This window comes from Clytia hemisphaerica, unplaced genomic scaffold, assembly GCF_902728285.1.
Source record: "Clytia hemisphaerica strain Z4C2 unplaced genomic scaffold, Clytia hemisphaerica genome assembly, whole genome shotgun sequence".
NCBI lineage: Eukaryota > Metazoa > Cnidaria > Hydrozoa > Leptothecata > Clytiidae > Clytia > Clytia hemisphaerica.
The window spans coordinates 199,360-224,943 of NW_027103253.1; the positions used below are offsets into that span (position 1 = coordinate 199,360).

Sequence of the window (25,584 nt, forward strand, 5' to 3'; positions counted from 1 at the left end):
AATTCGCTCCTCCTTTTCTTCTCGTCCGATCACAAACATTTTTTGTTGATCCCGTACTATGTCCATTTTAATCTGTTACGGTATTCTACCGTTTTTATATTACGTAATTTCATGAGCTTTTAGATTTCCTTTCATTTACAGGAATACGATGAATGTGTAAAGACAAACTGCTTATTGTGGATCAGTTTTCTACATAGGTTGAATGTAAACAAATGGATAGCTAATATTAGGATGTCTAAACAAACAAAACATTGTACAAAACGCAGCTCGTATAACTTGATATTACGCTTTTAAGAAAGTTTTTAAGGGGACAGAACTTTGCAGACATTTGTGTAATTTGATTGCGAAGATGGGCTGGAAAACGAAAACTTTGATTTTCCTACTACCAATAATATCGTATTATGTTTACAAATTTGTTAAAGCCAACTTTTTGATTTTTGTTTTAATCACGAGTCAGATTTACCCAAGACTTCCAATCGAGAATTTCGCAAATTTGAATCCTGACATTGCAGATTTTGCGACAGGAGATTATCAAATAGTTGATGAATATGATTTTGTGGTTATTGGCGCAGGATCTGCAGGAGCTGTTGTTGCCAATCGTTTAAGTGAAAAAAAATCATGGAAGATTCTTCTGCTGGAAGCTGGTGGTGGAGAAACCATGCTGACTGAGCTCCCTGGAGCATTTTTCAATATAGTTTCATCACCTTTAGATTGGGGGTATAAAACCGAGGCAACTGGTGATGAAAGGTCTACCATTTTGAAAGAAGGTCAAGTGAACTGGCCACGTGGTAAAGTTCTCGGTGGAACGAGCTCCATTAACGGGTTAGCATACACAAGAGGAAACCAAAAGGATTACAATGCTTGGGAGGAGCAAGGTAACCCAGGATGGAACTTTGAAGATGTTTTACCATATTTCAAAAAATCTGAAGATAACAAAAACGAAGAGCTCGTCAAATCAAAGTACCATGCTACAGGTGGCCCTTTAACCATTGAAGATGTAGCAAAGCCTGGAATCTTGAAGAAGATCATGGAAGGATGCAGCAAGGTATTACCGGAGAATCCTGACTACAATGGAGAGAAACAGACAGGTTGTTATTATTTTCAAAACACCAAAAGAAACGGACAACGATGTAGCACCGCAAAAGCTTACCTTCGACCGAAGAGATCAAATCTTCACGTCAGTACTTTTTCTCATGTTTATAAAATTTACTTTGATGAAAAGACGAAGGAAGCCAAAAGTGTAACTTTCAAAAAGAATGGGAAGTTTGTCACTGTGAGTGCCAAGAAAGAAGTCATCCTGTCTGCTGGAGCAATTAATTCTCCTCAGGTATTGCAAAGTTTTTTCTTTTATGGTTTCTGCTAGATGGTTTCATTCTATTAATTCATTTGCTTTTGACTCTCAGCTCTAGAAAGGTCAATTGCAATTTTTGTCCAAGATTCTATATCCTACGTCTATTAAATGTTACTATATAAGAGAATTCTTTCTAGATCAGTAAGGAAATGGTGCTGTTTTCTTGTTTAGATCTTAATGTTATCAGGAGTTGGTCCAAAAGAGGAATTGGAGAAACATGGAATTCCGATCATCAAAGAACTTCAAGTTGGATACAATTTACAAGATCATGTCAGCGTCTTAACGCATTTGGTCTTCAATGAATCAATATCACTTTTACCAGATGAGTAAGTTTGATTTACATCTCAATTTTCAAATCTGCTACATTATTTGACAAGTCTTTGGTAATTTACGAAGGCGTGGTGGTGTGGTGGTCATCGCTCTTGACTCCCGTCTGGGAGATCCGAGTTCGATTCCCACTGTAGTACTACGGTTCACTTGGCAAATGAACACACCTTTACCCGAATCAACCCATACCATGCGAGGGGAATTGGGTACCACTACTCTGATACAAGAGTGTGGGTGATATGCCAGGCATTGCGGTGTGTGGTATCACTCATCCCGTTCCGCGCCTGCGACGAGCTATATGCTCTCCCGCGTGGTTCTAGTTTCATCACTATACATATTTGTGTCTCGCGTGTACAGAACCAGTGGTGCCTGGACAGCACTAAGCGTTCCAAATCGAAAGAGGAGGAATTCCTACTTTGCAAAGAGTAGCACGAAGTAGTACGAATTCTACTATTTATGGAAACTAAGTAGAGATTCTCAAAATCAGTTAAAAGTATTATTTTGAATTATTTGATATCAGATATGAAATTTAATATCGTTTCTTTTTTTCCTTCCAGGATTTTTAATTACGACACTTACAAAAGATACCACGAAGAGCGGACTGGAGTTATAGGTTCAGGAATCTCTTTCGGTGTTTTTATCCCAACCACTGAAGAATCGATGAAAAATGATTGGCCAGAAATTCAAATCCATTTAGTTCCACATCTCATCACAGCGTTGGCAGATTACCAGAAATGTTTCAATATTAAGAATGATTACTGGCAGAAGTTGATGTTACCACAGCTGCAAGGAAAACATGGTGTGACGTATTCTTATTGTCTTTTGAGACCAAAGAGCAGGTAAGACGATATCATCGACATACAATTTCTTCAATCTATGGTATAGACGATGTTTATCGTCCGTTACAGTGATAGTAAAGGCGGGAAAAATGGCGGTATTGCGTTATGGCGGTATACGGAAAAAAAATCGGCGGGAGAGTTTCGAAGAAACGGACGATAACTCTTTGGCATAAAAAAAAATTTGCGGTTTTGCTAGGACTAACCAGTGAGACTGGTTAGTCGCTCCGTGGTGAAAACCGCCTAAGTTTAAAGGCCGAGCTTGGTTCAAACGATCAAAACACGCAGGCCACTGGGAAGAGACACAAGGACAAGATGGATCTTAGCCTGGGAATCCAAGCATTAAACTTTTTTCACAGTCTAGTTTATGATATTTTTGCTGCTGGTTTAACGCTTGGTGGAGGTAACTCGCCTGCAGGGACATTTTTCCCTGCAATGCAGGTTCGGCCTGATTGGCCAGCTTTCGGCGTATTACTTAGCAGTACTTTCGCGCGCATTTTGATAATTTCGATGCGCGCGCATAATTTATGGAAAAAGCTGACTTTGCAGAAAAAAGGAAAACAAATGAAAATGAAAACATAGATTCATTTAGAAACAAAATGGCTGTTGACTGGAAGTCTAAATACATGTGGCTGATGTTTTGATGTGGTTTTTAGTAGTTTTGAAAGTCTTTAGAGCTTGTGAAAGAGTTTTTATGGTAAGTTGATTATGTGTGTTTGCCTGGGTTTCCAAAGTTCAGAAAGTCTGTCAACAAGTTATGAGCTTGGATTCCCCCAGGCTAGATGGATCTATGGTTTTTCTGTGAAAATCCAGCTCATTATGGATTCTTTCTTCTTGGTTCATTTGTTTTATCGAGACTACAAGATAACTTAGTTTAAGGGAGTACTTTTTCCTCAAGTATGCTTCTGTAGAAGCTGTTTTAAAATGATTTTTCAACAAGTCTACATACAGCAAAAAGACACAGAGAAACTAAGTAAGGTAAGTCAGTTTGTATATTTCTTATGAATCCTATGAATCACAGGCAGCGTTTCGTTAGATATGTGAATACCCTCATATTTCCACTCTTAAAAAGTTATTTTCATCTGGTGTTAGCAGTTCTTTGACAACTTTGAAAAATGTCAAACAAAGTACTTATTGTCAATTGTGGACTTTAAAAGACTGCTTTTAACATACTTTTTGTTCGAACGCTTTCACATTTTCTCATTTTGATTTGAATTGTAGAGAAGTTCAGTTACCTAGTCGTACCTGTAAAAATTATCAGTTTATTATTCTAAATTTTCTAGGTAAGAATCAGAAATTCAGAAATAGGATGCATGGGAAAAAATATGGCAGTAATTTGCAGAGAGCATAATACAGAAATGAAATATTTGGCACAGCATCCTGGTATAATTTGAGATTATAAATTGCAATATTTCACTTCACGTTGTGGTTTAATTTGGGATTATAAGTTGGAATTATTTCACTTATGACGTTCTGGTACAATTTGAGATTATAACTTGGAATATTTCACTTGACGTTCTGGTACAATTTGAGATTATAACTTGGAATATTTCACTTCACGTTGTGGTTTAATTTGGGATTATAACTTGGAATATTTCACTTGACGTCCTGGTGCAATTTGAGATTATAACTTGGAATATTTCACTTCACGTCGTGGTTTAATTTGGGATTATAACTTGGAATATTTCACTTGACGTCCTGGTTTAATTTGGGATTATAACTTGGAATATTTCACTTGACGTCCGGGTAGAATTTGAGATTATAATAACTTGCAAATTTCTCTTGACGTCCTGGTTTAATTTGAAATTATAACTTATTTCACTTGACGTCCTGCGTACAATTTGAGATTATGACTTGGAATATTTCACCAACGCCCTGGTATAAATTGAGACTATTACTGAAATATGTCATCATGATATGCAATTTTTCACTTGACGTCCTGATATAATTTGAGATTATGACTTGGAAAAATTTACTTCAGCCTTCTGGAATTAGTCGAGACTGTAATACAGTATTGTCGGAAGACAGTTTAGAATCATTTGTTTATCATGATTGAATTACTATTTATCAGTTTTTGTAAATAAGAAATTTAATGTCATTTAAATCTGCCTCAAGGTTTTTACTAATCGGTATTTTTCCATTTTAAGCTAATTTCTGGGAATTTCTTAACTTTTCTCCTATTTCATCCTCATTTTTAATGTCTCTTTTTGGGTAAAAAGAAATTCAAGCTCAAATCAGATCAACATACTGCAAAGCTTACAAGCTGGAACTTTTTTACTTTTTCCCTGCAAAAGTTATCATAAGATTTTTTATCCACTACTGTAAAAATTTTTATCAAACAAAACAGGAAAGTCACAAATTCGAAATTGCTAGTATTTATAAAACTGTCAATGATTTGTATACATATCCTTTGTCTTTGAGCAAAATGGTGGTGGGGAGAATATACTATAGCTTTTTATTTACATGGACTTTAATATATAAAAGGGGTAAATATAAGGATATAATCCTCAGGCAAAAAAACAACAACAAACAATTAAACTTTACATGATTTGATGTTTTTTAAGAAATTTGTAAGGTGAAAGTTTAGATAGATATCCTTGTTGCAAAGAAATTACAAACTTATTAAAGAAATGACTGCTCATAAAAATTTGTTATTCTAAGAAAAGAAATTGTAGTTCCAAGAAAATATAAAAGGAATAAAAGGGAGAGGGCATTCAAAAAGAAAGATATCATTTCTTGGAATCTCAGTTTCTTTCTCCCGCCTCTTTTTTTTTGTTTTGATTTTTTCGAATACCGAACACAGTTGGCCTCGCATACGGAAACTCGAATTCGTACGATTTGGGCAGTTTTTGTATTTTGTGCCAAAATCGTATAGTCTAAGACTAGCAACTCTACCGACTGTAAACTCTTTTCGGCAAAAAAAACCCGTTTGCGAATTTTCTTCGGCTTTGGGCTTTTTTCTTTGATAGTGATTCGTCTTAGACTATAACATAGTCTATCTATGGTATTGAAAACGAGAACCGAAAGCAGCTGGCGATAGGCGCCCTTTTTTTCCGATGTGTTCTAAGAGCATATTTCAGCTAAAGATTTTGATCTGTTCTGGTCAGATCTTCGAAAATTAATCAGCTAGAAAGGTCTAGAAATGATGATGTGTTCTGACGAGACAGGGGTATAATCCAGGTCATCTAACGTGTTCTTGTTGTCTAGAAAGCTTCAGAACACATCTTTTAAGGAGACAAGAATAGAATCAAGAAAAAATTGATGTAGTCTTGTTGCCTAGTAACTCTAGAAATTTTCAAACACATCTTTCGTGGAGAATAACAAATATTTTACAAGTTTGTCTTGGCGAATTGTTTTTCCTAGATTTTAGAACACATCAAACCATAAAGTAGTGATAAGTATAGGGAGACAAATAATGCGATAAAGGTTTCCTAGAAATCAGAACACATCATTTCTATAAACATTTAAAAGTCATAAAATTTGGTCTTCTAGAAGATAAGAACACATATTTCTAAAGAATCTCTCCGCCGGCTGCTTCTGGAGAACGAAAGCTTTATCATGATCAACAGAAGAATAGATGCAATATTCTAACTTCCAGCATAATTCTAGAAAATCCACTCTTTTTCCCTTGTAAAATTGAGAGAAGTTTTGGTCTTTTATTTTTCATGTCTTCATGATTCCAATCTAAAATTTACCTTTCAGGGGAAGAATTCAATTAAGAAGCAACGACCCTGAAGACCATCCACTCATCATACCCAACTATTTCGACAACGAAGAAGATCTTATACCTTTTGTCGAAGCTTTCAAATTTGGAAAGAAATTTGCTGCTGCACTTGACAAGTACAATGCAACGGTTCCTGATTTGAAAGATCCAGTTTGTGAAAAATTTGCACAAGGTAATAATATAAACATAAAGACCTTTTTGTTCGTATCACTTTATTTTTCATCGGTCTCACTTGTCATCATCAGTTGGGCACCACTTATAATTAGTATTACTCGACAGATTTTTGTACCAGGAAATTCCGTTTTGTTGTGCCATTTTTCCAAACTTTATTTTTAATTGACTACTGAGAAAGTGGGTTGTGTCCTCAACCCCTCTCTGGGTGAAGAATGTATTTTTTTAGGAGGCCTGAGAGGCGTATGATCCAAAAGTCGCAATGGAAACAACGTTCATCTAACTTTCTCAACAAACAAATGAGGCTGAATGATAACATGGAGTCTAGGTCTGAATAACGTTTTTCTCTTTAATGTAGGATCAGACGATTTTTACAAATGTTTAGCGAAACGAGGAGCAGCGACACTCTACCATCCAGTGGGTACGTGCAAGATGGGACCCCACACTGATGATCAAGCAGTCGTAGATTCAAGATTGAAAGTTTATGGCATCAAAGGATTACGTGTTGTCGATGCATCAATCATGCCAACCCTTGTCAGTGGAAATACTAATGCACCTACAATTATGATCGCTGAAAAAGCTGCTGATATGATCAAAGAGGACTGGTCCTAGTAAATTGAATTGAGACTTCGGAAAGTTTACATTATAGTAAACCCAATTCAAAAGTGATCATTAACGTTCAGAAAGCAAAGGAAATAGTATATTCTAAACAATGTTTGACTATATCAACATATAATTTTTTATTATTAATTTGTTTCATAATGACATAATGAATCTATAGTTTTCAAATTTTCAAATAAATAGCTCCAAAAATTACTTACAACCCCTTTCGTGTTTGAGGGCACGAATTTTGTGAAATTTGATCTCGAAAAAACCGACTCCGTATAAGAATAAGAAGATAAAGGATTAAATAAAAACACGACAGCATTCCTCAACTGTCAAGACCATAGAGTTTCAAGCCCGAATGGCTAGAGGCGAGACTCCTGGATGGAAAATGAAAGTATGAAACCACTTATTTCCCATTCAGAACGCCCGCGCGTAGTTTTTATACAAACGCCGGATTGAAACTAAAATCTATCGGTAGATTTCAAAAAATGTAATCCTCTAAAACAAAGGAGCCGCTAGATACAATCCGTCGTCATGATTACGGTGGGTTGGATGGGTTAAAGATTCGCCTCTAACCCTTCGGGCTTGAAACTCAATGGTAAAGACCATTCATTGCACAATGTGACAATTAAAAGCTACAAGTGGAGATGTCATGCACTTAAGCTAGAAAAACAATTCGTGTTTCCAATTTATTTTCCTCTCAGCTGCTATACATTAAACAACGTAGTTTTGAATACTCGTGAACGAAAGGAGCAAATTAAACCATGGGTTGGATAAAGAAAACCTTCATCTTTGCCCTTCCAATACTTTCTTACTACATTTACAAGATTGTAAAAGCAAACTTTTTGATCTTTGTTATAATCACGAGTCAGATTTACCCAAGACTTCCAATCAAGAATTTCGCAAAGTTGAATCCTGACATTGCAGATTTTGCGACAGGAGATGATCAAATAGTTGATGAATATGATTTTGTGATAATTGGTGCAGGATCTGCAGGAGCTGTTGTTGCTAACCGTTTAAGTGAGAACGAATCATGGAAAGTTCTTCTGCTGGAAGCTGGTGGTGGGGAAACCATGCTGAGTGAGATCCCAGCAACAACAGTTCTTAACTTCAACACATCCATTGATTGGTCCTTTTTATCAGAGCCGGCCAATGATGGAAAGACTTCAACAATCTTTAAAAATGGACAACTGGTCATGCCAAGGGGAAAAGTTCTTGGAGGGTCAAGCACCATCAATGTGATGGGTTACACACGTGGTAATAAACGAGATTATGATTTGTGGGAGGAGCAAGGAAACCCAGGATGGAGTTATGAAGATGTGTTACCATATTTCAAAAAATCTGAAGACCAAACCAATGAAAAGCTTACCAAAGATACAAAGTACCATTCAACAGGCGGCTATCTTACCATTGAAGATGTAGAAAAAGCTGATGTTTTTGTGAAATTGATGGACGGCTTTAGTAAGATTTTACCGGAGAATAAGGATTATAATGGTGCAAAACAATCTGGAACTGTATTTTATCAAAACACGATCAGGAATGGCCAGAGATGCAGTACAGCCAAAGCTTACCTCAAACCCAAGAGATCAAATCTCCACGTCAGTCCTTTTTCACATGTTCAGAAGATTTTGATAGATCCTGAAACGAAAACAGCCGAAGGTGTTGTTTATAAGAAGAATGGAAAATCAATGACAGTCAAAGCAAAGAAAGAAGTTATCTTGTCTGCTGGTGCTTTTGGCTCTCCTCAGGTAATAATTGTGTTGTTAAAAAGAATAGTATTTCCCTGTGTATCTTTAAGTGCCAAAACTCTCGAAACCCTAAGTTTGGACAATACTGCAAATCTTGTTTTTATTAAACCTCATCAAAACGTCAAGCCTGGAATTACTAGGTAATTTAGTTTGATTTTCTCTCATTTTAGATCTTAATGTTATCAGGAGTTGGTCCAAAGGAGGAATTGGAGAAACATGGAATTTCGATCATCAAAGAACTTCAAGTTGGATACAATTTACAAGATCACGTGAACGTTTTTTCGCATATGATTTTCAATGAGTCTATTGAACTTCCATCCAAAGAGTAAGTTTGATAATGTCATAAAACTTAGGACACTGAATATTTCTAGGACTGAATTATGGAATGCTCTGCTCCATTGCCCTGTCGTGGAAATTACCCTTCCAAAACTTGAGCTGTAGTCATTAACTTCCGTAGCTAGAGGTCAAAAAAGGCATCTATACATCATTTTTATCAATATTAGGGTTTCAATATCCTGCTTTATGTATGGAATTCATACATTTCAAAATTCCATTGAAACATGACCAAGACGGCATTGTTTACTTTCAGGGTTATTTCGTTCGACACATTCAAAGAATACTATGAACAAAGAACAGGCCATCTCAGGAGTAATGGCGCAGGTCTTGGGATGTTTGTTCCTTTGTCTGAAGAAGCCAAATCTAAAGATTGGCCAGAGATTCAATCACATTTTTTACTTCAACTAATGACGGATGTCGCTGATACTCAATGGATTTTCAAATACAATGAAGAATTTTGGAATAATGTTTTGCTTCGGGAGCTAGAAGGGAAACATGGTGTAACCTACTTTAATTGTCTCTTGCGACCAAAAAGCAGGTAGTTTTTTTATATATTTCTAAAAAATACACCCCTGTATCACAGGCCCGATGAGACTCCACCCCACAAGAAAATTTTGTCGAGATTTCGTCCCTGGTGGGAAAAATGTATAATTTGACTGAAAAGTGTCCCAACAGAGTTCTGAGAAAGGGGTGTAAAAATATTGTAATAGAATAAATATATTGAAGGTGAGACCAATTTGATTAGTTGTTTTACGGGCCCGACCAACCCTGACATTCCAAAAATCGAAATAAAGATAAAATTGATTTTGGTAGTACATTTTTATTTTTATTGTTTTCCAGAATGCCAAATTTTCAAAATTTTGGTAGTTTTTCAAGGTTTTGAGAATTTAATGTTCAATTTTTCATTTTATCCATAAATTTGAGCTTTCTGTGTCTTTTATTTTCTATTATGCATTTTTGTCTAGATGAAGTAGTTTTTGCTGCCTTTTTAGGAGATTTTAGAGATGAAATTCTCCTTTAAGTTTTATTTTTTCTCCGACCGACCGACCCTCTTTTTTGGGTAGCTTCGCCCGTAAAACAACAAATTAAATTGGCCTCGCCTGAGAAAAAGAGTTTAACTTGAACCTAGACAAAAACAAACTGATTGGAATCCTTGGAACCAAAACAAAATTAGGGCAAATTTTTCTATGCAAGTTATTTGACTCAGAAATTTGGGAATCGGAATAAAATAGCCTTCGTTTTACTCGAAAAAAAATTTCACGTTTCTTCGGTGAATAGTTTTTTAGAAATCAAAAGTTGAAAGTTCATTGCGTTCTTTTCTGGCCCATCCGGTATGACGGGTACAAATAATATCTTCAAATGATTGATCTCTGCTTTCCCCCAAAGAGCTCCTTCAGTTTGCGTTAAAAACAAACGAAATACCACTCTACTTTTAGAGGACGCGTCAAGTTAAGGAGCAACGACACTCAAGACCATCCACGAATCATTCCGAACTATTTCACCCACCCTGACGACCTGAATACCTTCATTGAATCTTTCAAATTCGGAAAGAAACTTGCAGCAACATTACCACAATACAATGCATCGATTGTCGACTTGAAGGATCCGGCATGCATTGAATATGCATCAGGTTTGTCATTATGTCATCGTCATTAATAATACAGTTTTATCAAGTGTGATTATTTTTGTTGAATATACGATGGAAAGATAAAAGTTTGCGTAATTGACGGTGAATAGTTGAAAATTCACGGTAATTTTCTGATTTGATTATGCAGAGTGGTCACAACGGAAAATTTTCCTATTCTTCTTTTAGTACGCTTAGACCAAAATGAAATATTGCTATAGTCTAACACCCTTAACTATGCCTGAAATGATATATCATTGAAAAGAAATTCCTTTGGCAATTTTCCCTGTTTTTGTTTCAGGTTCAGATGACTATTACCGATGTACAGCGGTTCGAGGAGCATCAACACTCTACCATCCAGTGGGTACGTGCAAGATGGGACCCCATACTGATGATCAAGCAGTTGTAGATTCAAGATTGAAAGTTTATGGTATCAAAGGATTACGTGTTGTCGATGCATCAATCATGCCAACCATTGTCAGTGGAAATACTAATGCACCTACAATAATGATCGCTGAAAAAGCTGCTGATATGATCAAAGAGGACTGGAAAGACAAATAATGAAAAGCTATCACATCAAATGGAGGACAGTGCTGTATTTTTTGGAGTAATTCTATGATTTCCTAATGATTCTTGATACTTAGTTTTAGCATTTTGTATATTTATGAGCTGGTCAGGGAAAGTTATGACGAGAGGGGGGAAGGTCCTATTCCGAAGAGTATACAATTTTCCCCAGAAAGCCTCTTCTACCATTTACAAATCATCTAAATAATGACGTAATGTTTCGAGCTCCAACCCTGACCCTAACTGATAAGATCGAAATAATCAAAAATCGAAAACATCGAAAAGGTTAAAAAGGAAAAATCGAAAAAGTCACTTTTGGCCATCCACAACCCCGACCGAAAAGTGACTGAACCACCCCTTACGCATGCATGTTAATGCAGAAGTCTGATTTTTTAACTCTTCGGAATGGGACCTTTCTCTGACTGTAACCATCCTTTAATATCCCTAGACTAGATGCCTAACTCCCCTGTCTCAGTAAATAACTCATGAAATTCTCCCTTAAAAAGTAAAACAACAACACCGAGATGGTGAAACGTCGAGTTTCCAGCATTTATCAGAAAACACGGAAGGGATCTTTAGGTTTTCTTAAGGTTGAAATATTGTAGAGATTTTTCTATATCATAGTCAGTTGTTAACTATAAGAATATATAAAATTTTGACCTCTAAAAAGTTAATATTTCCTAGAATAAAATTTATAAAATAAATCTTGTAATCTCACACCTTTTAGGTGTAATAAAATATTTGAACATTTTTAGATATGATTTTAAGAAAGAAAAATGGTGTTCTTATAAAACAAATAAAAGGACAGACTACTTTTAATTCTTTAACTCTGTGAAGAAGGAAAGGGATGGTTCCATACAATTAGTTTGGTATGAACCTACTCCATTATGTAGAATAATTAGGTTCTAATTAAGTTTTGGTGTACCAATCATCGTCATAAAGAGATCTTGAAGGAATGATAACGATTTAGGGATAATCAAGGAACATTAATTTGTTCCCTCTCAATCAACTTGATATTTACCATTCATTCTATGTGATATCAACTGAACAGTTTGAAGCATGGGTTGGAAAACGAAAACATTGATTTTCCTGCTACCAATAATATCGTATTATGTTTACAAATTTGTTAAAGAAAACTTTTTGATCTTTGTTATAATCACGAGTCAGATTTACCCAAGACTTCCAATCGAGAATTTCGCAAATTTGAATCCTGACATTGCAGATTTTGCGACAGGAGATGATCAAATAGTTGACGAATATGATTTTGTGGTTATTGGTGCAGGATCTGCAGGAGCTGTTGTTGCCAATCGTTTAAGTGAAAACAAATCATGGAAAATTCTTCTGCTCGAAGCTGGTGGTGGGGAAACAATGTTGACAGAAATGCCAGGCGGCTTTATACACAATGTCAACTCGCCATTAGATTGGGGTTACAAGGCAGAGCCTTCTAAGGATAAGTCAGTTTCATCTGCAATGAAAGATGGTCAGGTTTTGTATCCCAGAGGAAAGTTACTTGGAGGATCCAGTTCTATAAACGCACTTGTTTATGTGAGGGGTAACAAGAAAGACTACGATGATTGGGCAAAACAAGGAAATCCAGGATGGAGTTATGACGAGGTATTACCATATTTCTTAAAATCGGAAGATCAAACCGATGAGAGGTTGGCAATATCAAAGTATCATGCCACAGGAGGTCCATTGAAGATTGAAACAGCAGAAGCACTCGAATTCTGGCAAAAGATGATGGAAGGATGCACCAAAATCTTGCCCTTCAACCCTGACCATAATGGAGAACGACAGACTGGATGCTCTTATTTTCAGAACACAAAAGGGAATGGTCTTCGATACAGTACATCAAAAGCTTACCTCAAACCCAAGAGATCAAATCTTCACGTCAGTCCATTTTCACATGTTCAGAAGCTTTTGATTGACCCTGAAACGAAAACAGCCAAAGGTGTTCTTTATAAGAAGAATGGAAAATCCATGATAGTCAGAGCCAAAAAGGAAGTTATCTTGTCTGCTGGAGCTGTCGCATCTCCCCAGGTATGTTTATAACAAACGATGTCAAATATCAGAATTATAATAACATTTAATTCAATTAATAAATCTTGTTCCCAGATCCCACTTTGTTATTACTAATGGACGTGATTGCTATCAGAATCGTTGATAAGAAAACTAAGGCACTAGGTGGAGTTTGACAAGAAATTGGATCAGTTTTCTCTCATTCCAGATCTTAATGTTATCAGGAGTTGGTCCAAAGGAGGAATTGGAGAAACATGGAATTCCGATCATCAAAGAACTTCAAGTTGGATACAATTTACAAGATCATGTCAGCGTCTTAACGCACTTGGTCTTCAATGAATCAATATCGTGGCCAGTTGAAAGGTAAAATTTTTTCAATGGCAGCATGGAGGTATAAAGAAACAGGAGATCTATGCTTGCTATTTCATTGTTTCTGACATCAGTGTTAGAAAATATTTGGACTAAAAAAGGCCTGTAAACTTGGCAATCTTTCATCAAATGACAAGATTTTTCGATCAATGTTTTCTTTCAGGTAAACTCTATTGCTTGATACTTTCCTCCAAAATTCTCCAGTGACTTTATGTCTACAAATTGAGTCTGAAATTATATGTGCTTATAAAGAACTTTTCATTTTCTGGTTTGAGAAAATATCTTTTCAAAACAAAATTTAACGGATAACGAAATTGAACATAAACTTGTTTCACGGACGAAGTTTTATTTCATTTTCTTATATACTGATAATTAGAATGTTCAGAGCAAACTCGAGTTCTACTAAATAGTCTTATTTCATCGGGCGAGCTTAGAATTTCTTCTAAGAAATCAAAAGATATTAACGACCAATTACCGACACATTAAACTCCTGTTTTTCTTTATATACCTCCATGATGACAGATAACTAGACAGAAAAGAAACAGTACCTGGAGATCTTGTCTATCTTTGATAAACAAGAAAACTATTTTACTTCTAGAATCATTAAATACGACACCTACAAGAAATATCATGATAGCCGTGAAGGTATTCTTGGTTCTGGAGGTGTCTTCACATCCTTTCTTCCCACAACTGAAGAATCAAAGCGAACCGATTACCCAGAGATGCAGATCTTTGGATTACCACACCTGGCATCAGCAACAGATTATAAGGATGTGTTCAATTTTGATGAGGAGTATTGGACCAATGTTTACCAGCCTGGGTTGGAAGGACAAGAGGGATATTCTTATTTCAATTGTCTCTTAAGACCAAAGAGCAGGTATAACACTAATCCAAGATATTACGATTTCATGAGAGGTTGTAATGACGGCATGTCCTCCTCCGTGGTGCTAGATGACAGTTTTTGTCAACTCAGGTTCGATGAAAGAAATGACGCATTGTCTACTTTTTTGAATCGCTGGTTCTTCACGCCCTTGGGGCTTCTTGTTGTATTCTTTATATCATTTTACATTTTGCCGAAAGATATTGCGTTATGAGCCTCAGAAGCATAAAGATAAACTAGGCCTTTAATCATGAAATATGCCAATCATACGTTTCCTGTGCATTATCAGCTTTTTGATGCTTACTGATAGCGCTCTGGCGTCAATCAGTAACGTAAATAAAGCCTGGGATACACGGGGACAAGGTTGGAAATATCCATCCACCTATTGGAGATGTTTGATCTCTTTTATCTCTAGAGGGCACATCAAATTAAGAAGCAATGACCCTGAAGACCATCCACTCATCATACCCAACTATTTCGACAACGAAGAAGATCTTATACCTTTTGTCGAAGCTTTCAAATTTGGAAAGAAATTTGCTGCTGCACTTGACAAGTACAATGCCACGGTTCCTGATTTGAAAGATCCAGTTTGTGAAAAATTTGCACAAGGTAAGTGCGATGCATTGTGGGATTGTTTCGGGAGTATTACAATAGAATTCCCTCGAGGAATTCCTTAGAGATTTTTATTATAATACTCCCGAAACAATCCCACAATGCATCGCATTTTTAGAAAAATCAAGAACTCCGATAAGATCTATAACGCATCACGCTTTTTGAAATCATAAATCACGATATTACGCCAAATTATAAACTCCTCTCTTTTGTTAATTCAGACTCAGAAGATGATTACATGAAATGCATTGCAAAAAGAGGAGCCACCACCGGTTACCACCCAGTGGGTACATGCAAGATGGGACCCCATACTGATGATCAAGCAGTTGTAGATTCAAGATTGAAAGTTTATGGTATCAAAGGATTACGTGTTGTCGATGCATCAATCATGCCAACCATTGTCAGTGGAAATACTAATGCACCTACAATTATGATCGCTGAAAAAGCTGCTGATATCATTAAAGAGGACTGGAAAAACTGATAGAAATGAACTTTGGAGAAGCTGACATCGATTTATGGAATCATTGACATACATAATTGTAGATGAGCGAGAGATCTTTAAATATATTATTCCACTAAATGTCATTGTATACCCGGGGGCACTCGATTTCGAAACGACGGTATGTAAATCTGCTTTTCAAAATCGTACCCTTACAGTGCAGTTCAATATGGCTGAAAAATTACCCTTTCAGTGCATTTTCTCATGATTTACCCAACCCTTATAGTGCACTATATTTTTGAGCTGTAAATATCTGCGTGAAAAAAGAAGCTTGGGAAATTTTCTGTTTCAAAGAAAAACAATGAAAATTATTCTTGTCAGCTGTAATTATCAGACAATAGAAACTTTTTCAAACAAACGAGAAGTAAAAAAACCTTTCTTTTTATCAATTATTTCGAATTTATTTTAAAATTCGACCCTTGCAGTGCCATAGTGTCCTCCTGGGTTGGTTCCCCCCACTAAAAATCCAATTTTTTCTCCATTTCCCCCCTCTTTTCTTTCCCCCACCATATTTCAAAATTTTTCGGTTCCCCCCTCTTTTTTGAATTTCCCCAGCTATTTGAAGATTTTGCGGTTCCCCCATATGGTTAACATAAAAATGCCTTAAATCAAATTTGAAATTTTGGGAAAGCTTGAAAATATAGCCTTGAAAGTGCTGGGAAAATGAAATTGTATTGAAAAGTTGGTTTATTTAAAAAGGTTTGCTGATTTTATTGCTTAAACAGGTTTCGCAATAAGATAACCTTGAGATCAGTGAAGTTCCCCCAGTCAAAATTTCCTAAATTTATGGTTTTCCCCCCTCTTTATTTCCCCCCAGCAAATTTCAAATTTTTCATTTTCCCCCATACTTGAAAAATAGGGCCAAAATCAGAATCCCCCCCCCTTTATAAAGGGGGGGGGGAGGACACTATAGAAACACACCCTTACAGTGCATTTTGGGATGCTGAAAAACCCCACCCTTAAGCGCGGCACATGACGTAGGCCAGATCATATGAGTGCCCCCTGTTGTATACAGTATATAAAAAATTATTGGAAATGCCGCGGTTTTGGATCGCATTTTTATGTGATGCCGAGTTCTTCAATACAACCCTTATAATGCAATGCTTTTCTCGTATATGATAAAGAGTTCTTTGGAAACAATAGAAGCGATGATATTTCATTTTTTCGTATTTAGCTTCCATATTTTCTCGACGTTGGATTGGCTAAATAATTCTTCTTTAATGTATTATACAAACTCCCATTATTCCATTTTGTTTATAAGAAACATTTTCTAAGCACATGAGAATAAAAAGTGGCAAATTAATTATCCTTTTTTGTCATTCATGGCTAGCATGAGTTTTATTATGAACCTTTGTGCTGTTTCTATGATGGAGATAATAATGAAAGACAAAATAACAATATATTCAAGATTTTGAGATTCCTTTCCAAAAAATTATCTCTAGGATTTCCCGACGCACCATTTGGGTCAAAATTTATTGTAAAAACTGTTTCTCCTCGCACAAAATTAAGTCCTTAAGGCGAAATAGTTGAGGGGAAAAAGGGAAATCATGTTTTAAGAGGAATATCAAGGATGGACAAAAGAGAATAAACCAGCTGCGCTGGAAGGTCAGCCCAATAAGTTTAAAATGATTAGAAGGAAGTACAATCAAGAAACCTAATTTGATGTTAAAGCCAAAGAGGTTGAAAAGCTCATTTTGGTTGAAACTTCATACAAAAAAAAGTTTAACACAAAGTTGAATTTGTCCAAAGCAGACAGATATGTGATAGATTATTTCATCCTTGGAATTTCACATAAATCTTTTCGTTAGAATGAATGTCTTAAACCTTTTCTTTATGCTCTGAGAAAGTATCCGAGGCGGCCGCTTTATAATATGTTCACTGCGGCTTTCGTCACTTTTGTTCATTTTTGGCATTTTTATGTTGATTTATTTATTTTTTCTCCAGTCAAGGCCACCCCTCGTTTATAGTTGAGTGTGTACGGCTCCCGGGGGGGGGGCATTGACCTTGACGGCCGACGGAGACGTGCCACTGGAGTTTGATAAGTGGACCCTGTCAGATATGAATTTTTGGCAAAATTGGGACCCTGTCAGAACGAAAAATTGAAAATTTTTCCCATTTTCGCCCTGAAAATAAAAGTAGACGAAAATTTGAAAGATTTTCTGTTTTCCACCCTGAAAATTTGGGAACCTGTCAGATATCTTCAGAGCCTAAAAAAGGAACCCTGACAAGCGGCACGTCCCCGTACCCAATTTTGCTTCCCCCGGGGTACGGTTAGCTGTCTACTTAGTACACGCTTTTTTTTATAAGAATGGTGTAAATCCATACCATCATGGATATTCTTAACTTTTTTGGGAAAATGTCCTAAAATATTCTTATAGCATTCTTAGGTTAAGACTAGACTTAACATTTTGTACATACGTCTCAAGCGTAAAATGACATTTTTGTGAAAGGAGTGAGCCTTACTTTGGGGTAATTGACAATTTATAATTGAAAATGCTGTAAAAACTGTAAAAATGGCATTCTTAGCTTGAGTAGCAAAATTCCATGATGGTGATATTCTTAGCATTATTCTTAATTTTTTGGCCATTTTCATCATGGACATTCTTATAAAGTGTATTCTTATAAAAAAAAGCGTGTAATCACTTGAAAAGAATAGTCAATTGATTCAGATTGATTTAAATGGCGTGTTGAACCTAGTATAATGTGAATGAATAGGGGCATTTTATATTGAGGAAGCTGCTTAGGAAATTCCGTCCAGTTTCGATAACTCAATCAAAAGTTATGACGATTCTAAGTTTATGTTACGCCACAATTTGACGTTCCTTTCTTACAAATCATGAAGAACGGTGAAGAAGATAGTGCTCAATAACAAGTAGAGCTAAATATTTGAAGAGAAATATATGAAATGTTCCTTTCTTACACACAAAAACTCTCCAAACAAGAAAGCCTCAAAACCAATCATAAAAAACTTTCTTCTACACTCTCTATTTATTTACAATGCTTCTTTCAATTTTATTTATTGAATGAACAAAAAAAAAATTAACTTTCTTCTTTTTAATTCCCGATAACTTGTTTTCCGAAAATAATCCGAAATCGGAATTAAAAGTTGAGTCTTAAACGAAGAAAAAAATCGTGAAAGAGATTTGAAGGGTCACCGGGGCTGACCAATTAAACATTCTTACCTCATCTTTGGGGACAATTTTGATCTTCATTCTTCATTTTGAAAAAGCCAGCCATTAGATTGTTTATCGTGTACCATTTGAGCAGGACACACGTTGGTAGTAAATGATATAATTTAGTCATTATTTTTCATTTCTATAAAATAAGTGCATAAACTCAAGTAAAATCAGATAATATTTTATGGGTTCAATCAAGCCGAAAATTTCAAAGATAAAGTAAAATGGATAATAAGGTCTATCTTACTAATTTCAGAGTTGCTGACTATCTCAAACTTTACTAAATGAAGACCTGGAAGATGAACAAGCCACATGCTAAATGGACCTACCTAATTGCCAAAGAGTAAGAAAATGCAATCAGGAGCTTGAAAAGATAGAACAGAGATGAACATTATATATAAGTCATATCCAATTTTTGTTAACTAAAGAATTTATGCCAGGCTAGGACTTGAACAGCGATAGTCGGCCGGAAAAAAATTTTCTCAAAAAATCGAACTCGTTTATGTTTTGAGCATTGCGAATACGCATCTTTCTGCAAAAAAGCAGAAAAAACTAAGGATGAAAATTCGAGAAAATGTCAAAAAACCGGTTTTTCCGGCATATTTCCGGCATTTTCGACCGGAAATTTTTTTTTCTCGAAAATCGGGCTCCGTCCAGCTCCGTCACATTTTGGGCATTGCCATTTAGCATCATTGTGCCAAAAATCAGAAAAAACTAATGAGCCAATCCTGAGAAAAGCTGGTAACAGACCGACGAACGAACGGACGGACAACGGTTAATTTATAGGACCTCCAGGTAGGTCCAAAAAGAAACAAGCTACATGCTGAATTGAACCTACCTGGAAAATTAGTGTAAGAAGAAAATAGAAAATATGACAACAAAGAAAATGCAAACTTACAAGTCAAAAAAAATTGCAAATCATTTTCCTAAATAAGAAAATCCGATTTTTACGACAAAAAATAATTTTTCCGGAAAAAACGGTTTCAGCCACATTTTAGAGAACCTTGCCCTTTGTCTTTCTGCCAAAAATCAGAAAAACATTTTTGCACCAAGTCCGAAAAACCTCATTTTTGTAGGCACTTTTTGGCCCAAATTTGACCCTTAAATTTTTTTTCTCGAAAATCGGTATCCGTCACTTTTTGGGTACTATTATTTTTCATCACTGTGCAAAAAATGAGAAAAAAACTAAGGGGTCTATCTCGAGAAAAGCTGGTAACGGACTAACGGATGGACGGACGAACAAAGGAAGCTCCAAAAAACCAACTTCTATAATTACAGCGCTATAATTATCATTTTCACACGAGCGAATCTTTGATCTTTTGATTTTTTTCTTCTTCACGTTTGATCTTCACTGTTGGAGAGTAAGGTTAATAAGGAAAACCAGACCATTAACCAGAAGCACTCATTTTTGTAACCAATTAGATAAGAAAATAATTAAATCATTTAAATCAATACAAAACTATTGAAATAGTTACAAACAATGAGGACTTTCATTTTACGGGTTACTGTATCCCATATTGTCTGCGCTTGTTTCATGAAAAGAAGTCAGTTTATGAAATCGTGGAACCGATCTCACCTCTTAAAGAAATTCACGAGTTTATTTCCAATACGTGTATCAAAGCTCGTACTTCAATTGTAAGACATTTACAAAATTGAATCATTATCGAAATAGCTGTCTAACATAAGTTCAGCCACTGGAACAGAGCTCGGTTATTTCAGCTAGCAATATTCATGTAAGAATTTGATTTAGTACAACTACATGGTTCAAAAACCAGCGATCTTCCAGATTTTCATAAGTAAATTGAATGACGAAGCAAAATTGCTCAAAAGAACTGTCGTTCATTTCACGCATGTATCCAATTGATTTCCATGGCAAACGTAAGGTGATATCACTTTCACATTTCATGCCGACACCTGAAACGAGAGACCCTATGACATCATCTATATGATGTAAGCCTTCAAAAAGACTCATTTTTAACGTTTATAACGAACTCGTTTCGGCGGTTTAGCGTATGGGTTATTATCTTCACTTGAATTCACAGCATCAGCTGTTGAATTGGCCGACAAAAGAGTCGGTTTACTTTCGTTTTCGTCCTCGGTTTTGTTCGGTGACGAAAATCCTTCGTTTTCGGTCGCCGTATCTTCTTCGTCAGATTTCTCATCTAAAAGATCGTCGACGGCGTTTGCAACTTCCACTTTATAATTCAATGCTCTTAAATAATTGGCTTTCTTTTCAAACTCAATCTCAACACATGGAAATTTGTCCGTATCAATATCTTCAAAAATGAGCACGTCTGAAGGTTTTGTTTTTGAAAGAAATTTCACTAAAGAGTTCTCTGTTGACTTACGCTGTGTAGCTATACGTTCGCGCACGACGTCATATTTCTGTACCGGTTCACGTAAAGTCGGGGTCCTCACGAACGACTGCATGTCTGGATATCCAGGCAAATAATTAGGTATATAATTCGGCTGATTTACATCGGGGAGACTTGATTTGAGTGTCTTGTGCTCAGCCGGTAGCTTGGATGGATTCGGTTTCCGTAAAACTTGACTTTTAACACGTTGCGAATATAAATTCAACCCATGGGCACTTAATCCGAATTCCGCAAGAGCCATTTTGACATCGGTAAGGTCTGGGGACGTCCGGTGCCCGTGTTCGCAATATTTGCGACACGATCGAGTCAATTCCGTTATGTGGGCTTGTAGCATTTCAGTTAACGTTTCCAGACAAGCTTTTGAAGCCCCTTGGAAACCAATATCACGACATATACATCCGACAGCGACGTATAACATACGGCGTTGCATTTGGATGTTATTATTTCCCGATGTTGTCGGGGTGGTCGCCATCATTGATCACAAGTTCTCTTATTTTATATGTTTGTACTTTTTCGTTATTTCCTGAAAAAAGGAAAAAAAAAACGGAAGGTGGTGAAACATCTTTAATCGACAGCAGTATATCAAGACATAATGAGAGTGGGTGTTTTGAAAAAATGTGACGAAAAGATTCGGGGCTCTTCAAATATCTCAGCATTTTTATTACAAAGACAACCTGGCATAAGCTAAGTAATTTACAACACTTGGTGATAACTGAGTCGTTTAAAATTTTTTACATGAGCACAGGGGTGGAGATGGAAAATAACAGAAGCACGTTTTCGATCTGTATCATTTTATAAATGAAACAATAAAAAAAACTTAAAGACCCCTCATAAGCAAATGAAAATGTGATAAAATCAACAAAAAATTAAAAAATGAAAACTAGACTAATGTAGACAAAAACTTTTCCTATCTATATACAGATTGTAGGACTCAACATTTTGATTTCCTTTATGCATATATCAAATAAATAATGTGATAATATATAATCTTACTTCCAAATCGAATCAAAAAATGTTCCACAAAAATCTTTAAATCGTCCGTATATAATCAAATTAAAAAAAAAATCTTCTTTGTGTGACTATATAAAATGAAAAAATTTTAAATTAACGAAATAAAAAATGACGCTTACCTTTACAACAAATGCATGAAATTAAAAAAAAGTACACATTAACAAAATTAAAGCTCTAAAAGCCTATCATCTTTGTTTGGATTTTTCTTTCTCGTGCAAATCTAAGAAAGTTTTATCCATACCTCCTACAGCAGAAATAACAGCATGGATGATGGAAACGATGATGGTGTACCAGAACAAGAAAGATGAACACCAAACTGCTTGGATAGAATACAACACAAACGACACCCAGAATATCAAACTGATATAATTGGTGATATTAGCATGATCTTCTTGTTTCCTTGTGGTGACATCCTGTTCTGTACCAGGACCTGTGAACCTCTTTTGTTTATAAAACTCCTTCAACCGTTCCTCCTTTTCAGCAAACCTCTCCTTACACCAATCACCTAATGCACCATCCTCGGTTGGCAGCTCGTCTACTTGATACCTCTTGAAAAAACAATGGATCTCTTTTGGAAAGTTACCTCTTGCTAAGTCCATCTCACCATAACAAAGATTGACTGGATATCCTAAAGTGACGTCATAAACAGTATTGATGACTTTGCCACGTGTTTTTTGTACCAAATAATTGAATCCAGTGGTACGAGGGTGCATGACGTAATCATATTTGGGGAGACCCATTTTATCAGCGAATCGATCACTGCTTGCTTTTCCATTTTTGTCGAAATCAGTTCCCTCAGGGAAAAGAAAGAATTGTAAGGGGTATTTGGCATCAATGAAGTAATTGACGTATCTCTCTAGGTAGCCACGGTCGGTCTCCCATTTACGCTGTAAGAAGCAGTACAGCAAATACTGCATACACCAGCCTGAAAAACATAAAGAGAAAGTTTTAGATCATGGGTTTACACGATTCAAGAGAAATTTGATAAATTGAAAAGTTTTCAAAGGAGCTCCATAGCTGAACAATTTCTCCAGCCTTCGAAAAGACCACAAACAAATCATTCTGCATGTCAAAATCGAAAACTAATTTGTCGCCAGGGGGGCACGCAGTTATTTTAAGACAGTATGACACTTACTACCGTGGTTGTACTGTTTTCAAAAATTTTGAAAGCAGTTACTACACAGTGTAGTAATTGCTGTTTAGGGTGGTGTCTTTCCCCAATTTACCAGGGCAAATGTTGTTTTTATTGGATTCGGAGAGTTTGGGTGATAAAACAGAAGCCAAATCCACTCGACATTAAAGATTGAGTTTTGCTCTTAAACTTTTTCGAGAAGACATTTAATTAAATCATATTTGAGATGGTTTAATCAATTATAAACCACTTGTCAGAGCTCTCTGGTGCACCCACCACCTGGGTGGCTTAAGGTTCACCCATTTTCAGTCATTTGAAGTTTTGGAAGTCTGAAAATCACAAGGACTAATGCCAATAGGACTGCTAGCAAGCATGTATATGTTTTCTGCCACATAATCCCTTGTGGTTCATTTGGGGAATTTTGATTGATTTCAATTTTAATTCCACAACTGATAACCTTCTATTATGGAAAATATCAAGACTCTTGGCACATTTCAATGGGCAATTAAGAACTAATGGGTGCAAGCTTGTTACAAAATTTCTTTGTTTTTTTAAGAAGTTTAAATAGATGTTTTATTAGGTTTCATTGTGTAAAGTCTGTCTCAAAATAATTTGTAGAGGAGACAAAAAAATGCTATAACTTTTGATAAAATTCGAATTAGTTAGCGGTTTTGTGCTTGTTGAAAAGACAAATAGGATCGAAAAATGAAGATTCAAAATGAAGAAGAAAATCAACTTCTTCAACAAAGAAATTTATTGCATCGAAAGATATAGTTCAAAGTTTATCACTGATTGACTTCAAAAAGCCTTTTTTAAGTCAATCAGGGCAAAGTTTTAAGCTGTATTTTTTGACTGAATGAATATTTTTTGATTTTTTTCTCGCATTTTTGACGTTCTAAGATTGAAGAAATTCTGATATGAAAAAAAAAAGATACCATTATTCTACAAAAAGTTGATTTTCTTCGTTTTTCCATTTTTAAATATTTTTTTCTTTTTTGATGATATTCCACTCTGGATTATCTTTTCAACAAGCACAAGCACAAAACCGCTATCTAATTCGAATTCTGTCAAAAGTTACAGCCATTTTTGTATCAGCTGCAAATTATTTTGAGACAGACTTTAGTTTATGATTAATTCAGATTAATTCATATTTTGATGAAGAGATGAAAAGTATTATTTAAAAATCACTTTTGCTAAATATTTCAACAAGGCCTCTTAAAACTTTTAAAAATAACTACAGTCAACTTGGGAGTTTTCCTCATGTATGGGTTACTTTCCACAGCATATATACAAATGTTTCTTCAAAATGTCACAAAGTTGCATAGAAGTGGTGTACTTGATATTTGCACCCAAAATGGGGGTGGTACCTGAATTTTTTTCCCAGAAATAAAGTTACTACCCTGGTGTAGTAATTGCAATGGGTGGTGGTCCTAAAAAAAGTGCTGAAAAGGCACTTACTACACATCATGTGCCCCCCCCCTGTTGCTCAACTCTTTAAAAAGATCTATTAGTGATTTTAGCGAAAATTAAATAGAAATAAAAATAGAAAAGAAAACGGAATACAAAAAAATCTACAAATCACTGCTATATGTTTATAATGTTTACTACTCTTGCAAAATTTAAACACATTAAGTAAAAGTGAAACCTGGTCCAGGGATATGTTTCAACTCATTCTTCATGATAATTTTCTCGTTGTGCAAACGTCCAGTGCGCAGAACTGCCATCCAATAAAACATCCAGTCAACACGACATCTGTGATTCAATATAATAAGCACATTGTCTCTTTCATCCAATTTATCTCCTTTCATCACAAACTTCACTCCATGCACCAATTCTAAAATTACCAGGCCAAAGGCCATCAGATACCAACACTAAGAATTTGGTCTAATCGAATAGCGTTTGATTTGGTCAAATTTATAAATACCAATGTGCTTATAAATACCACAACGTTTAGCTTTAATTTAATTTAAGTAGCCTTAAAAAACTGGAAAAAAACATATCTTAAACAGAGGAAAACATAACAAATGATGGAATCTTTCACTCAGTCGATGATACTTACCAAAGAGTGCCTAAAAAGAAAAAAATTCTTGTTTAGATACTTTTACCAGATTTCACTAAAAATTAAATATCATTCAACTTTATTTAATCATAAAGAAAACAATAAAAATCACCGTAAAACACTAGCAAGATTGATATTCAAACGAAGCTTCATGTCACAAAGAGT

The 25,584-nt window shown here is 35.7% G+C and overlaps 4 protein-coding genes across 10 annotated transcripts; 2 read left to right on the plus strand and 2 right to left on the minus strand.

Moving 5' to 3' along the window:
* Positions 1–139: 139 nt before the first annotated feature.
* On the plus strand, positions 140–7,322 carry LOC136797696 (glucose dehydrogenase [FAD, quinone]-like). The gene is made up of 5 exons (XM_067054283.1): positions 140–1,327; positions 1,523–1,677; positions 2,236–2,517; positions 6,217–6,410; positions 6,768–7,322. The coding sequence occupies exons 1-5, from the start codon at positions 350–352 to the stop codon at positions 7,019–7,021; spliced, it is 1,863 nt and encodes a 620-aa protein (XP_066910384.1). The 5' UTR covers positions 140–349; the 3' UTR covers positions 7,022–7,322.
* Positions 7,323–7,569: 247 nt separating this feature from the next.
* On the plus strand, positions 7,570–15,935 carry LOC136797707 (glucose dehydrogenase [FAD, quinone]-like). 7 transcript variants are annotated; one of them, XM_067054293.1, is made up of 5 exons: positions 7,570–8,763; positions 8,934–9,088; positions 9,353–9,637; positions 10,536–10,729; positions 11,025–11,771. In XM_067054293.1, exons 1-5 carry the CDS (start codon positions 7,780–7,782, stop codon positions 11,282–11,284), a joined length of 1,878 nt encoding a protein of 625 aa, XP_066910394.1. In that variant the 5' UTR covers positions 7,570–7,779; the 3' UTR covers positions 11,285–11,771. The 7 variants fall into 7 exon arrangements, with proteins under 7 accessions (XP_066910394.1, XP_066910433.1, XP_066910417.1 ...); XM_067054332.1 differs by lacking the exons at positions 8,934–9,088; positions 9,353–9,637; positions 10,536–10,729; positions 11,025–11,771 and adding exons at positions 13,515–13,669; positions 14,274–14,552; positions 14,971–15,164; positions 15,398–15,935 and having other exon boundaries at positions 7,681–8,763; XM_067054316.1 differs by lacking the exons at positions 8,934–9,088; positions 9,353–9,637; positions 10,536–10,729; positions 11,025–11,771 and adding exons at positions 13,515–13,669; positions 14,274–14,552; positions 14,971–15,164; positions 15,395–15,935 and having other exon boundaries at positions 7,682–8,763.
* A 4,295-nt stretch (positions 15,936–20,230) lies between these two features.
* Positions 20,231–21,740, minus strand: LOC136797755 (transcription initiation factor TFIID subunit 8-like). Its single transcript, XM_067054348.1, has one exon. It carries the CDS (start codon positions 21,690–21,692, stop codon positions 20,817–20,819), a length of 876 nt encoding a protein of 291 aa, XP_066910449.1. The 5' UTR covers positions 21,693–21,740; the 3' UTR covers positions 20,231–20,816.
* A 251-nt stretch (positions 21,741–21,991) lies between these two features.
* On the minus strand, positions 21,992–25,234 carry LOC136797765 (lysocardiolipin acyltransferase 1-like). The gene is made up of 2 exons (XM_067054358.1): positions 25,006–25,234; positions 21,992–23,153 (listed from the first exon to the last, which is right to left on the minus strand). The coding sequence occupies exons 1-2, from the start codon at positions 25,217–25,219 to the stop codon at positions 22,414–22,416; spliced, it is 954 nt and encodes a 317-aa protein (XP_066910459.1). The 5' UTR covers positions 25,220–25,234; the 3' UTR covers positions 21,992–22,413.
* Between the last annotated feature and the right edge of the window lie 350 nt (positions 25,235–25,584).

Bases quoted from the DNA above. Each gene is read 5' to 3' on its own strand.
- LOC136797696 (XM_067054283.1), top strand. From the start codon at position 350: ATGGGCTGGAAAACGAAAACTTTGATTTTCCTACTACCAATAATATCG. The intron at 1,678-2,235 runs GTAAGTTTGATT...TTTTCCTTCCAG, and splicing joins ATATCACTTTTACCAGATGA to GATTTTTAATTACGACACTT. The intron at 2,518-6,216 runs GTAAGACGATAT...TTTACCTTTCAG, and splicing joins CTTTTGAGACCAAAGAGCAG to GGGAAGAATTCAATTAAGAA.
- LOC136797707 (XM_067054293.1), top strand. From the start codon at position 7,780: ATGGGTTGGATAAAGAAAACCTTCATCTTTGCCCTTCCAATACTTTCT. The intron at 9,089-9,352 runs GTAAGTTTGATA...GTTTACTTTCAG, and splicing joins ATTGAACTTCCATCCAAAGA to GGTTATTTCGTTCGACACAT. The intron at 9,638-10,535 runs GTAGTTTTTTTA...CTCTACTTTTAG, and splicing joins CTCTTGCGACCAAAAAGCAG to AGGACGCGTCAAGTTAAGGA.
- LOC136797755 (XM_067054348.1), bottom strand. From the start codon at position 21,692: ATGATGGCGACCACCCCGACAACATCGGGAAATAATAACATCCAAATG.
- LOC136797765 (XM_067054358.1), bottom strand. From the start codon at position 25,219: ATGGCCTTTGGCCTGGTAATTTTAGAATTGGTGCATGGAGTGAAGTTT. The intron at 23,154-25,005 runs GTTTCACTTTTA...TATGTTTTTCAG, and splicing joins GAAACATATCCCTGGACCAG to GCTGGTGTATGCAGTATTTG.